General features: G+C 34.0%; 1 protein-coding gene across 1 annotated transcript; it reads left to right on the top strand.

Moving 5' to 3' along the window:
* Positions 1–5,131: 5,131 nt before the first annotated feature.
* On the top strand, positions 5,132–10,566 carry LOC107484460 (uncharacterized). The gene is made up of 8 exons (XM_052259945.1): positions 5,132–6,327; positions 8,637–8,687; positions 8,768–8,875; positions 9,158–9,253; positions 9,422–9,520; positions 9,602–9,661; positions 9,749–10,032; positions 10,150–10,566. Exons 1-7 carry the CDS (start codon positions 5,260–5,262, stop codon positions 9,812–9,814), a joined length of 1,548 nt encoding a protein of 515 aa, XP_052115905.1. The 5' UTR covers positions 5,132–5,259; the 3' UTR covers positions 9,815–10,032; positions 10,150–10,566.
* The last annotated feature ends 3,193 nt before the right edge of the window (positions 10,567–13,759 follow it).

Below are 13,759 nucleotides of genomic sequence, written 5' to 3' on the forward strand. Positions count from 1 at the left end.
GTGCCTGACAACCACCTCCGTTCTACATCAGATTGAATGAATATCTCTTAGATTCCCCAACAGAATCTTCGTGGTATAAGCCGGATTGATGGCAGCATTCATGAGAATCCGGAAAGTCTAAACCTTGTCTGTGGTATTCCGAGTAGGATTCCGGGATTGAATGACTGTGACGTGCTTCAAACTTTAACCTGCTGGGCGTTAGTGACAGACGCAAAAGAGTGATTCTATTCCAGTAGGAGCGGGAACCAACCGGTGATTAGCCGTACTGTGACAGAGTGCGTGAGCATAGTTTTCACTGCGAGGATGGGAAGTAGCCACTGACAACGGTGACACCCTACATAGAGCTTGCCATGGAAGGAACCTGCGTGTGAGAAGAGGATCTCAAGGAAGAGTTGAAGTCAGAGGACAAAGCATCTCCAAAACTCCAACATATTCCCCAGTACTGAAAATCAAAGTAACATTGTTCCCTCTTTTATTTTTATAATTAAATCCAGTAATTTCACTTTTAATCCAAACAATCCTATTGACATCCTAACTAAGATTAATAAAATAAATATTGATTGCTTCAAACCAATAATCTCTGTGGATTCGACCCTTACTCACGTAAGGTATTACTTGGACGACCCAGTACACTTGCTGGTTAGTTGAACGAAGTTGATCTTGGGCCAGCTCTATTATCATATTCCATAAAGAGATACAATTTCGTCCACCAGTGGGTTTGGGTGGGAAAGAGATTTTGAATTTGAAGGTAGGTGGGGTTTATGGGGAAGAGTGGATGGATGTGATTGGTGAAGGGGTAATGGGGAAGAGAGATTAAGGTGATTGGTGAAGGGTATAGTGTTATTAGATTGTGCGAAGAAGAGAGAAGTGGGGTAGGTGGGGATCCTGTGGGGTCCATAGATCCTGAGGTGATCCTGTGGGGTCCACAGATCTTGAGGTGTCAAGAATTTCTCATCCCTAAACCTTTTAGGCGTGTAAAATGCCCTTTGTATGCAATCTTGGCGTTTAACGCCAGACTGCAGCTTATTTCTGGCATTAAACGCCCAAATGTAGCCTGTTTCTGGCGTTTAACGCCAGCCTGATGCTTGTTCCTGGTGTTAAACGCCAGCTTGGTGCTTGTTTCTGACGTTAAACGCCAGACAGATGCTTGTTTCTGGCGTTTAAACGCCAGACAGCTCTTCCTCCAGGGTGTGCTTTTTCTTCTGCTATTTTTTATTCTGTTTTTAATTTTTGCAATTGTTTTGTGACTCCACATGATCATAAACCTAATAAAACATAAAAAAAACAATAGAAATATAGATAAATAAAAATTGGGTTGCCTCCCAATAAGCGCTTCTTAATGTCAATAGCTTGACAGTGAGCTCTCATAGAGCTTCACAGATGTTCAGAGCATTGTTGGGACCTCCCAACACCAAACTTAGAGTTTGAATGTGGGGGTTCAACACCAAACTTAGATTTTGGTTGTGGCCTCCCAACACCAAACTTAGAGTTTGTTGTAGGGGGCTTTGTTTGACTATGTATTGAGAGAATATTTTCATGCTTCCTCTCCATGGTTGTAGAGGAAGATCTTTGAGCTTTAAACATAAGGTAGTCCCCATTCAATTGAAGGACTAGCTCTCCTCTGTCAACATCAATCACAACTCCTACTGTGGCTAGGAAGGGTCTTCCAAGGATGATGCATTCATCCTCATCCTTCCTAGTGTCTAGGATTATGAAATCAACAGGGATGTAAGGGCCTTTAACCTTCACTAACACGTCCTCTACCAATCAATAAGCTTGTTTTATTGACTTGTCTGCCAACTCTAATAAGATTCTTGCAGTTTGTACCTCAAAGATCTCCAGTTTCTCCATTACAGAGAGTGACATAAGATTTATACCTGACCCCAGGTCACACAGAGCCCTCTCAAAGGTCATGGTGCCTATGGTACAGGGTATTAAGAATTTACTAGGGTCTTGTTTCTTTTGAGGTAAAGTTTGCAGAACCCATGTATTTAGTGCACTAATGAGCAAGGGAGGTTCATCTTCCCAAGTCTCATTACCAAACAACTTGGCATTCAGCTTCATGATGGCTCCTATATATTGAGCAACTTGCTCTTCAGTTACATCTTCATCCTCTTTAGAGGAAGCATAGTTCTCAGAGCTCATGAATGGCAGAAGAAAGTTTAATGGAATCTCTATGGTCTCTATATGAGCCTCAGATTCCTTTAGGTCCTCAATATGGAACTCCTTTCTGTCTAGAAGACGTTCGATGAGGTCTTCCTCATTGGGATTCACGTCCTCCCTTTCCTCTTTGGATTCGGCCATTTTGATTATATCAATGGCCTTACACTCTCTTTTTGGATTCTCTTCTGTATTGCTTGGGAAAGTACTAGGAGGAGTTTCAGTAATTTTCTTACTCAGCTGGCCCACTTGTGCCTCCAAATTTCTAATGGAGGACCTTGTTTCACTCATGAAACTTAAAGTGGCCTTAGATAGATCAGAGACTATGTTTGCTAAGCTAGAAGGGCTCTGCTCAGAATTATCTGTCTGTTGCTGAGAAGATGATGGAAAAGGCTTGCTATTGCTAAACCTGTTTCTTCCACCATTATTAAAGCCTTGTTGAGGCTTTTGTTGATCCTTCCATGAGAAATTTGGATGATTTCTCCATGAGAGATTATAGGTGTTTCCATAGGGTTCACCCATGTAATTCACCTCTACCATTGCAGGGTTCTCAGGATAATAAGCTTCTTCTTCAGAAGATGCTTCTTTAGTACTGTTGGATGCATTTTGCAATCTATTCAGACTCTGAGAAATCATGTTGACTTGCTGAGTCAACATTTTGTTCTGAGTTAATATGGCATTTAGAGCATCAATTTCAAGAACTCCCTTCTTCTGAGGCGTCCCATTACTCACAGGATACCTCTCAGAGGTGTACATAAATTGGTTATTTGCAACCATGTCAATAAGTTCTTGAGCTTCTGCAGGTGTTTTCTTTAGGTGAATGGATTCACCTACAGAATGGTCCAGTGACATCTTAGAGAACTCAGATAGACCATCATAGAATATATCCAAGATGGTCTACTCTGAAAGCATGCCAAAAGGACACTTTTTGGTCAGCTGCTTGTATCTTTCCCAAACTTCATAAAGGGATTCACCATCTTTTTGCCTGAAGGTCTGAACATCCACTCTAAGCTTGCTCAGCTTTTGAGGAGGAAAGAACTTGGCCAAGAAGGCCGTGACCAGCTTATCCTAAGAGTCTAGGCTATCTTTAGGTTGTGAGTCCAACCATATTCTAGACTGGAAAATCGGTGAACCGGTCACTTAGCCGGTCCGGTTGAGTAAATTGACCGCATAAGGAACAAAATCGGATAGAACCGTTTGAATCGGCCGATTTTGGGTTAAAACCGGTAAACCAGAGGTTTTGTGAAACTCGGCTGCTTTGGAACTTTTTTGTTTTTCCTTACCGAAAAACGACGTCATTTTGTTTAAAAAATAAAAAATAAAAAATAAGAAAAAGCCCTAACCCTAAACGGCTACCCCAAATCCCAATACCCTTTCCCTGACCCCTGGACCTAGGCTGGAGCTCTCAAAGCCTTTCTTCCTTACCTCATCACACCAACAATTTCGAGTCTCTTCTTCCCCTCATCACACCAACACTCTCTTCCTCGCAGTCCCTCTCAGTTTCGAAGACTCTCTTCCTATGCTTCGTCTCCGTCGCGTCTCCTCCGTCGCTGCTGCGGTGCTGCCTCTCCATCGCTAGAATCTGCCTCATCCAAGTTGGTCTCCAAACTGTGAAATCTGTTCTCTATTTTTTTGCATTATTTAGTTGGATTTTAATTTGATTACGGGAGTGAATAGCTGATAGGTTAATGGCAGATTGTTGATTATGTATATATTGTTGAGTTATAAGTTGTTATATTGTTGAACTAGTTAATGGCAGATTGTTGTTTTTTTTCTGATTTGTAGTGGTTATGGTTGTTTTTGTTGATGTAACATTGCTGTGAATTTATATGGCTGGATATGGAAATATTGAATAGCTGAATAGATTTTCTAGTTGTGTTGAATTTGTTGATTCTTGATTATGAATTTGTTGATTCTTGATTATGAAATTACTGAATTTGTTAAAATTTTTATTGTGCATCTGTTTAGTGTAGTGATTGCTGGATTGCTGGATTTTTTATTAATTTTTGATTATGCCATTATGCCTGTTTGCTTTAGAAGAAGGATTGCTGGATTTTCTAGCACTTTTTATCGAAATTATTTGCTATTGAACTATTATGCCATTGTGCATCTGTTTAGTGTAGTGACTCTGTGTCTTTTTGTCAAATTATTTGCTGTTGAACTACTATGGTGTTGCTTTTAAATGTGTGTTGAATTGAATTGTTATTTTCAAGTTGAATGCAACCATTTTACTTGGGAGTTAAGTGCTTGTTATCCATTCATCAATTTCTCATGGCTATTTGTCTTAGTTAGGTACCAATGTTACTCATAGTTTAAATCATTGGGCAAATTGAGGCTTGAAAACATGTCGGCAAAACTGTTTTTATGTCCAAAACAAATTTTAGTGAATGCATATATGGTTGTTTTTGTCTTCCCTAATAGGAACCTTTTGAATTGAACTGTTGGAAATAGGTTATGCTTCCAACATTGAACAATTGATGTGAATTTGTATTTTGTAATAGCTATTGTTTTATACCTTTGCTATTATAGTTTTTATTTACGTAAAACCGGTTTTACCGGTTCAACCAGTAATTTATCGGTTGAACCAATAAACTAGTAAACCAATAACCTGACCGATTTGATCACCGGTTCGGTTCTTACAACTATGGGACAGCCCATTTATCTTTTTATTTTATTTTTTGAAAAATATTTTGATAAAAAATATCATTTTTAAGTCAAAAAAATTTTAAAAATAACCTTTTTTTAGTTAATGGATCAGATTTTTAAGTCGAATGGAAAAAAATATCGACCAAAAGTGCTAATTTTTTAAAAAAAATATTTATAAAAAATAAACAAACCATCTATTCAACCTGCAGACTAACCGTTTAATCCGTCATTTTTTCGGATTAATCACCCATTAGCCTAAAATTTAAATGGATTTAAAATTAGGGACAAAGTCCACCTATTTAAATGGATAAGTGGCTGGCCTATAGGTTTGGCCATGTTGACGGGGTTACTAAAACCCTCGAAAACCAAGCCCCTACCCTACCGTCACCGGCGTTATCAGTATCTCGCCGCCGTCATCTTGATCGCGGAGCTCGTTCCTGTCCCTACTCCCTAATGGGGTACATTCAATCTGGCAGAAATGCGCTCTCACTGATCCTCAGACGCAGGTGCGCCACCAATCTCCTCAGAAACCCAGCGAAACCGCCCTTCACTCCCTCACCCTCAATCTTCAGTCTCGCAAAGCGTCGATATTCTGCTGAATCGTCCACGTCACCATCGTCCAGAATAGTGCATGACCTCCTCGCCGAAGTGGAGAACGAGAGGCTCCGGGAGAGAGATCAGCGAATTAGGGCCGGATTGGACACCGCCGACATCGACGCCGAATGCGAAGAGGACTACATGGGCGTGGCTCCCCTCGTTGAGAGGCTCGAGAAGGCGAAACCCAAGGATAAGGAATCCAATCTCAACCTCTACGAGGAGCTTTCTGATTCCGACACCGACGAAGACGATGAGAGATTCACCCCGGAGGCACTCCAGAACCGCTTCAATGACTTCGAGAAGAAGTTCAACAGGCACAAAGACTTGCTTAATAGTTTCGTCGAGGCCGAGACACTTGACGAAGCTTTTAGACTAATGAGTAGGATTGATAAGTTTGAGGATAAGCATTTTAAGTTGCGTCCTGAGTACAGGGTAATTGGGGAGCTCATGAATCGTCTAAAAGTGGAGACTGATCAGAAGCAGAAATTTGTTCTGCAGAACAAGCTGAACAGGGCAATGAGGTTGGTGCAGTGGAAGGAGGCTTATGATCCCGAAAACCCTGCGAATTACGGAGTTATTCAGCACGAGCAGGTTGGGCCTAATGTGGATGCGTTGCAGAATGCGGGGTTCGAGAAGGGGAATCGAATTACGCAGGGAGAGAATGCTGATGCAGGAGCCGATGAGGATGCTAAAGATGTTGATGTTGATGATGAGGAGGAGGAGTTTGATGACATGAAAGAGAAATACAACATACTGCTGGCGAAGCTCGATGCCATTGATAGGAATAGGAAACTCGAGGAGAAACTTGCTGAACTTGAGTACACGTTCGGGAGGAAGGGTAAGCTTTTGGAGGAAGAGATTAGGGATCTCGCCGAGGAGAGGAATGAGTTGACTGAGAAGAGGAGAAAACCACTTTACAGGAAGGTATTCTTTTGATAATTTGGTATTATTACTCCTACAAAACAAAATTCACTTTATAGCCTGTGGATATGGCCTTTTAATTGATACCCATTGGCTTCACTTTATCAATTATTTTACTCACAATTCTTGATTAATGATTGCACCATTCAGAAAGTAATTTTCTTAGGTATGATAATTAAAAGCCATAAGTGCTGCTGGTTAATCTGCTCTGTGTCTTGTGTCTCTATGTGTATGTGTGTTTTCAATTTAAAGGATTTTGTTACAGTTAACTGTTCGCTTTATTTTTTCTATTAATTTTATGCACTGAAAATGCAAGTAGTAAGTTTTCTTGCTAGAGTACCTATGGATATTTTTTTTGAATCTAGTATATCCTAAAAGAAAAGTTTCCTACAGAACATTATGGTGTGTGTGGTTCAAGTATTATTTTGTTGGTCAGATTCCATTCTCATGGGAATCAAATAGAATTTGGATCCCCTAAATTTGAAATTTGTACTTTAGAGGGTAAAGTGTGATCTTCTACCCTTGAATGGTTTCTCTCTCATATTTATTCTTGGTTCCACCTATAAAATAAATGGTGAGAGATCACATTTTATTCTCTAAAGTGAAATTCAAACTTTAGAGAATCCAAATCCAATCAAATATACCCAGGAAAAAGGTTGGAATTGAAATGATGGTATTTTGATTCCTTGGAATCAAAGGTGCTTGGGAATAACTTTTCAAACTTTGAACCAAACATGAGAATATGATATTCCTATCTTAAAATTCCTAAAAATTATTTATAATTCCCCCAACCACACACCCCCTAAGGATTTAGCTTCTTCTGTTATTTTGGACCATACTATTGTTTACCTTATTTTATGCTCCATCATTAAGCAAAGTGCACAAATTTTATCACTGCCTCTCATTTATATTCTTCTCATAGGAAGAAAAGTTTTGCTCCATATATTGTCTCAGAAGTTTTGTGAGGCATTTCGCTGTTAAATTCGTTGTCTGAACAAGTGTGTGTATATATATAAGTTAATTGACCTTTGGTATGTTTATTTGATTGGAGAGTAAACTGAAATTTCAGACAAGTCCAATTGAATAAGTTCTTTTCAGTTTGATCAAGCGGCATCATTTATAATTTAAAAAAAATGAAGGGAGAAAAAAACCCTGAATCTTGAATCTATAAAAAACACACTTCCAAATGAACATCCTTAACTGGTTTCAGTAATTTTGTGTTCTCAAAAGTTTATGAGTAGCTTCTGCTGTTAATTTGGACCATACCATTGTTTACCTTATTTTATGCTCAATCTTTTAACACAATGCAAAAATTATATCACTGCCTCTCATGTATATTCTTGTCATAGGAAGAAAAGTTTTTCTCTATATATTGTCTCAGAAGTTTTTGTGAGGCACTTTACTGTTAAATTCTTTGTCTGAACAAGTGTATATATAAGCTAGTTGACCTTTGGTATGTTTGTTTGAATTTAGAATCATATCCTTCTGCAGTGAATTTGATTGGAGAGTAAACGGAAATTTCAGACAAGTCCAATTGAATAAGATCTTTTTGTTTGATAAGTGACATCATTTGTAATTTAAAAAAAAAAGTAGGGAGAAAAAAAATCCTGAAATTGAATCCATGAAAAACACACTTCCAAATGAAAATCATTAACAAGTGAACTGGCTTTATATTTTAGAGTAATTTTGTGATCTCAAAAGTTTATCTTAGTAGGTGGGGCACATTTTGTATGACTACAAGATCGATATCTTTGGTTAACCCTCTAATTTGGATTTTAGCTTTGGTGATTCTTGACATTTTAATTATTGGCGCTAATATGCAGATATCATATAGATTGTTGGCATATGCTTTCGTGATATAATGGCATTTTATATATTTTTCTGTTTCCTCGAGGATTCAGTTCCATTGTTATCCCTTGCCTGAATTTCCAATGCAGAGATACTCATGGGTATACTATTTTTTTGAAGAATGATTTTTTTGTGCTAAGTGCCAAAATGACCCCTTATTTAGATATCCTGTATTTCTTGCTTCACATCCATCCTTCTATATATAAATACCTATGTTGATTTTCTTTATGAAAATTGTTATATATATACAATGCATGTTAATATCTTGATGTTATTTTAAGATATTGCATTTCTTTTGTAGTTCATAGAGAGATTTCTTATTGATCTTTACATTGTGCACTTTCATTGTGTTGTTTGCTAATTTGAGTTTGTAAATTTAGTTATTTTTTCCGCTGTCATATTTGTGCTTTTAATAGATCTAACTTTAGATTTTGTCCTTTTTGGGATGTTATATATGTTACCAGGGTTTTGATGTGAAATTGATAGATGTGAATAGAACGTGTAAAGTCACTAAGGTACTCCGCAGATTTTTACTTCCTTCCATGGTTTCCACTTTTTTCTATGTGCTTAGTTTGTTTTCCATTTCATGGTGTAGGGAGGACAAGTTATTAACTACACTGCTATGTTAGCTTGTGGCAACTACAATGGTGTTGTCGGTTTTGCCAAAGCCAAAGGCCCTGCAGTTCCAGTTGCCCTTCAGAAGGTATTGACTCTATTATTTTGCCTTTCAAGTTCTGTTTAAGGTTTCTTTGGCAGTTAATCTGTTCGTCAGATGGTGAGAGTTGGGATTGGTGGCCTCTGTCGCTTTAGGATTTCAAATAACGTTGATCTTTTCATTAGCGGATTAGAACTCAATATGTGTTTATAAACCTTTAATAAGAGTACCTATTTTTTTCTAAGTTAAAATAGACCTTGAGTGATTTATGTTTAATAAGTTATTGTTTTGATAGAGTATTGAAATAATCATTGATTTTTCCACAATCAGGCATATGAGAAATGCTTTCAGAATTTGCATTCTGTGGAGCGACACGAGGAACATACAATTGCACATTCTGTACAAACATCATATAAAAAGACAAAGGTATGTAATCCATTTCCTTCCTTCTAGTAGTACTTCCCAAATTTATCTTTCTGATTAATTTTAGCTTCTATAATGAAATTGTAAAGGGGCTTTGTTTTGTAGATGGAATTGCAAATGTTTGCTTATCCTTGTTAATAGTTGAGATTACTCCATGTGTTTATGCTTTAGGTGTACCTTTGGCCTGCTTCCACCACAACTGGCATGAAAGCTGGTAGAATAGTTCAAACCATTCTGCATTTAGCTGGTTTTAAGAATGTCAAGTCAAAGGTAACTGACATTTGAATACAATCGATAAAAGCGTATTCCTGTAAATATAGTCCATGCTCTAATTTTAGTTGTACTTGATAGGTCATCGGTTCCAGAAATCCGCATAATACAGTTAAGGCTGTCTTCAAAGCCCTTAATGCGGTTAGTATCTTGCTGATGATTCAAATCAATCATTCAAAATGGTTATTTCCGTCATTGTATTTGATATGAATTTGTTGTTTTTCTCAGATTGAAACACCAAGAGATGTTCAAGAGAAGTTTGGCCGGACTGTGGTTGAAAAGTATCTATTGTGATGGAGATTGTATTGTGCTGAGTTCATTGCCGGTGGGGATGTATTGCATTGAATCCACCTTTTCATGTGTTAGGTGTTTCTTAAATCACTTAACATGAATTGGAGGCCAGTTTCCTCAATTCATTGTTTCTTTATGCTTCTTCCCCCCACGTTCTGGCAGCATTATCTTCGAAATTTTGCATGTATTTTTATCGTGTTTTCATAAAGGCAAATGGAACGGTAATGCAAGAGTTTTCCTTTTGCTTTAGATATTACATTTCTATTAGAAATCTTATTTCTCTCGAGCATATAGTGGTAATAGCCTTTTCTAAATTTAAAGTAATGCACTATTTGCAGGTACGCAGTATTGCATATTTTTCGTTTCAGGCTAGGAGGCATGGAATATACCGACTAATCAAGGTATTGCTGTGGTATACTATATGCATGTTAGTGTCTGACTCAGATACTTGTAAGGCTAAGGCCATGTCTGCATACATCAGCATTTGATTTTTTATTTTTTATTCTTTTATTTATTATTATTTTTTGGCATTGCTATGCTGTAGAAGTAATTTTTTTTTGAGCAATTACCCAATTCAGTTCATGAGGTTTTAAAATAGGATATCTCAGTCTCTCAAATTTTAAAATGTACAAAACAGTTTCCAAGGTTACTTTTGTAAGACAATATAGTTCCTTCCGCTAGTCACTGGCTGCTGACGTGGGACAATAATTTGTACATATGGTTGTTAAGTGTTTACGTGTGAGTTTCCAAGAGTAGTTACCGTTCAAAAATTTTCGATAGTAATATTAGTACCATTAAACTATTTTTTATGCATCTGTTACTGTTGAATTTCTTTTCCATTAAATCTAATGGTAATATATTATTTATAAATATTATTTAAAAATTAAATTAATTAATACCGACGAATTTAGCCAACGGGGTAAATTCAATAATTGTGAATTTTAATTTTCTGATATGTCAGAAATTAATATTTAAATCTGAATTAATTAAAAAATCAAATATTATTTTTAATATTTACTGCTAAATTCGACAGTATTAAATGTATTTTTACAGTGAAATAATATTTTGAAAAAAGAGGTACTAATATAAATCTTGTTTAACAAAATCCTTATACTAATGCTATATGAATCTGTCTTAATAATTGTTTGTGATGGGATTTAAATCAACCTTTTAGTATGATTTGATTTATATAGAGCACAACATTCTACTAAATCGATTTGACCTAGATGGAACTATAATGAAATGTCATTTTTCTACTAAATCAATCAAAATGATTTACTATGGATATATACTAAATCAGTTTTAGATTGATTTCCGATGACAACTTTGAAATAAAAGTCAAAACAGGACAGTTGAATAATACTGCATGCCAAACAATTTAAAAGGATGATTTACCCATATAATATATTATTAAAAAATATATAATAAATAAAGAATATAAAAATAATAAAATATATGTTAAAAGATAATTTTATTTATTACTATTACAATGTCATAAAAAATAATATTATTTAATTATTAATCTATGATATCTATATCAATGTGATGTAGAAACTATAATAATAACAACTACATTTAAGAGATCATTGTTAAAAAGGCCGTTATAAAAATTCATAAAATATTGACACCAAATAAATTTAAAAAATATTCATAAATAAAAAAGTCTATTTTTTTTCTTGATATAATTACTATACCGCAGTATCACAAATAATTTTAAGTGCAAGTTTATTTTGTACAACATCATAACTAGTGAATCTCAAAATTTTCTAAAAAACATAAACAAAACATTTGGATTTGGTAAGACATTTCTTTTTCAAGTATTGTAAACTATTAGAAATTTTACATTAAAATTTTGTAAATAATTCACATTGACCTTGTAGTTGACTAAAACTTGCAAATGTTTCTAATGACTAAAACTTGCAAATGTTTCTAATAATTTATGTGATAAATTTTATATTAAATGGGAATTCTTCTATGCGTTCAAACAACACTAGCTTATTTTTTCTTCATCATTAAAGAATGATCATTGAATATGATATCTATAAATTAAATTAAATTAAATTAATATATTGTGTGGCAAAAAATACATATGGGTTCATTTATTTTAATTTTTTTTTTTGAAAAATAATGCCTCTTCAAAATTAATTTATAATTTAGGGATTAGAAATACTTAAAATTTTTTATATATATAAATAATTAAATTTGAGATACGTAAACAAAAATTTTAGAAATTAAAATTTATTAATTTAAAAATAATTATATATAAATAATTTGATGGATCTATTTTGAAATTTTTAAACTTTTCAAAAACTGTTTTGTACTTCATTTTATGAACTGATTTATTTTGATAGAAGACATAAACATTTAACAGTCACATGTGCAAATTAATATTGCATGTCTTTGTAACTAATGAAAAAAAAATATATTGTTTAACAAAAATAAATGTTAAAGACTGCTTTGTATATTTTAAAACTTTGAAGATTAAAGTATCAAATTTAAAAAATTGCTAGCATTTAAGTATTTTTTTTTTTACTTTTTTGTCTACAGACATGAGGTATCATGTTTAAACTAAATGGTGTCTTCTGCATCCTCTGGATACTGCTACACATGTTTTTGATGGTGTTGGGAAATAGGATCCTGAAAGTAACATTTTTGTCATTTTCTCACAATAATTAGTAAATCAATCTATTTGTAATTAGGGAATTATTCTTTTGTGTTTTGGGTCATAAAAAAAATTCTCCAGGCTTTAGGAGTTAAGGGTCCTTTTATTTGGTATTTTTTTTTTCCCGTATTCATGTGTTCAAGTTCTAGTTATAGTCTTATAGATAAGTCTTCATAACATAATTACAAATATATATTAAATGAATCTCAATATATTAAAAACAAAATAAGTTTTCGAAAAAAACGTATAAATTTATATTACCTAATAATACCTTTAATAAAGTTATCCAAAATATTTTTAAGTCATATGCGAAATAATATGAAAATGTATTAAATAATATAACAATTTATTTTCAATATTTTTTATTTTATTAAAAATTAATTGAATTTTTTTATAAGATTTTTTATAGCAAAAATTAGTTCATATACATGTTCAATAACTCTTACAATGCACAAAAGTAAATTGGAATTTATAATTTATAACCTGTTAAGCTAAAATTATGTGGGAGAACAAAATTTGAAATATAGGAAGCAATTTGTGTGAAAAAAAAAAATTCACGTAAGAATATCAATGCAATTAATTTTACAAATTTTCAGTGAGATGAACACAAATATCATTTATCAATTTATTTGCCTTAAAAGTATAACAAAATTTGCGTAAGCTTATCACCGAATTTAGCATATGCTGTTAGCTACTTATAATACGTATGTATGTATCAGGTGTAAGAGAAATTTAGAAATGTAAATGAAATTTAAATGTAGGAGAAATTTAGGTTTTATGGCACCTTTTTAAAACTAGAACGTGTTATATATAGTAAACAAGATATTTTCTCCTTTTGTCTTTTGTAATTTGTAAATATAGCATGAATTCTGATTCAACTTTAAAATATAGTAAGGAGGTCTATGTCTAGTCTTTATTATAATTATAGTGAAATTTTATTATATCAATTGCTAAGATTACAAACACCAATTTAAAGATAAAGGTAAAAACAAACGAACCAAACCTATTTTATTTTAAGAAAAAAACGAAGCCACAATTCTGAATTTCAAAACAAAAATAAAATAAAATATCAAGACCAAACAAAACCAATGAGAGACTAAAAGCTTAAGTTGAAACCGTAAAATTTAGATAAACGGTATATGATAAATTGCGGAAATATGTATAATGACATTAAAATTAGGTGTACCAACTTAAGTTTGTCCTGTAACATTCTACTATACAAAATTTTACACTAATATCATAAATTAGAAATGGTAAAATATTACGAACTCTAAAAAAACATATAT

This window comes from Arachis duranensis, chromosome 4 (assembly GCF_000817695.3).
Source record: "Arachis duranensis cultivar V14167 chromosome 4, aradu.V14167.gnm2.J7QH, whole genome shotgun sequence".
NCBI lineage: Eukaryota > Viridiplantae > Streptophyta > Magnoliopsida > Fabales > Fabaceae > Arachis > Arachis duranensis.

Coding starts and splice junctions, on each gene's coding strand:
- LOC107484460 (XM_052259945.1), top strand. CDS start 5,260: ATGGGGTACATTCAATCTGGCAGAAATGCGCTCTCACTGATCCTCAGA. Junction 6,328..8,636: donor GAAAACCACTTTACAGGAAG/GTATTCTTTTGA, acceptor ATATGTTACCAG/GGTTTTGATGTGAAATTGAT. Junction 9,254..9,421: donor CATCATATAAAAAGACAAAG/GTATGTAATCCA, acceptor TTTATGCTTTAG/GTGTACCTTTGGCCTGCTTC.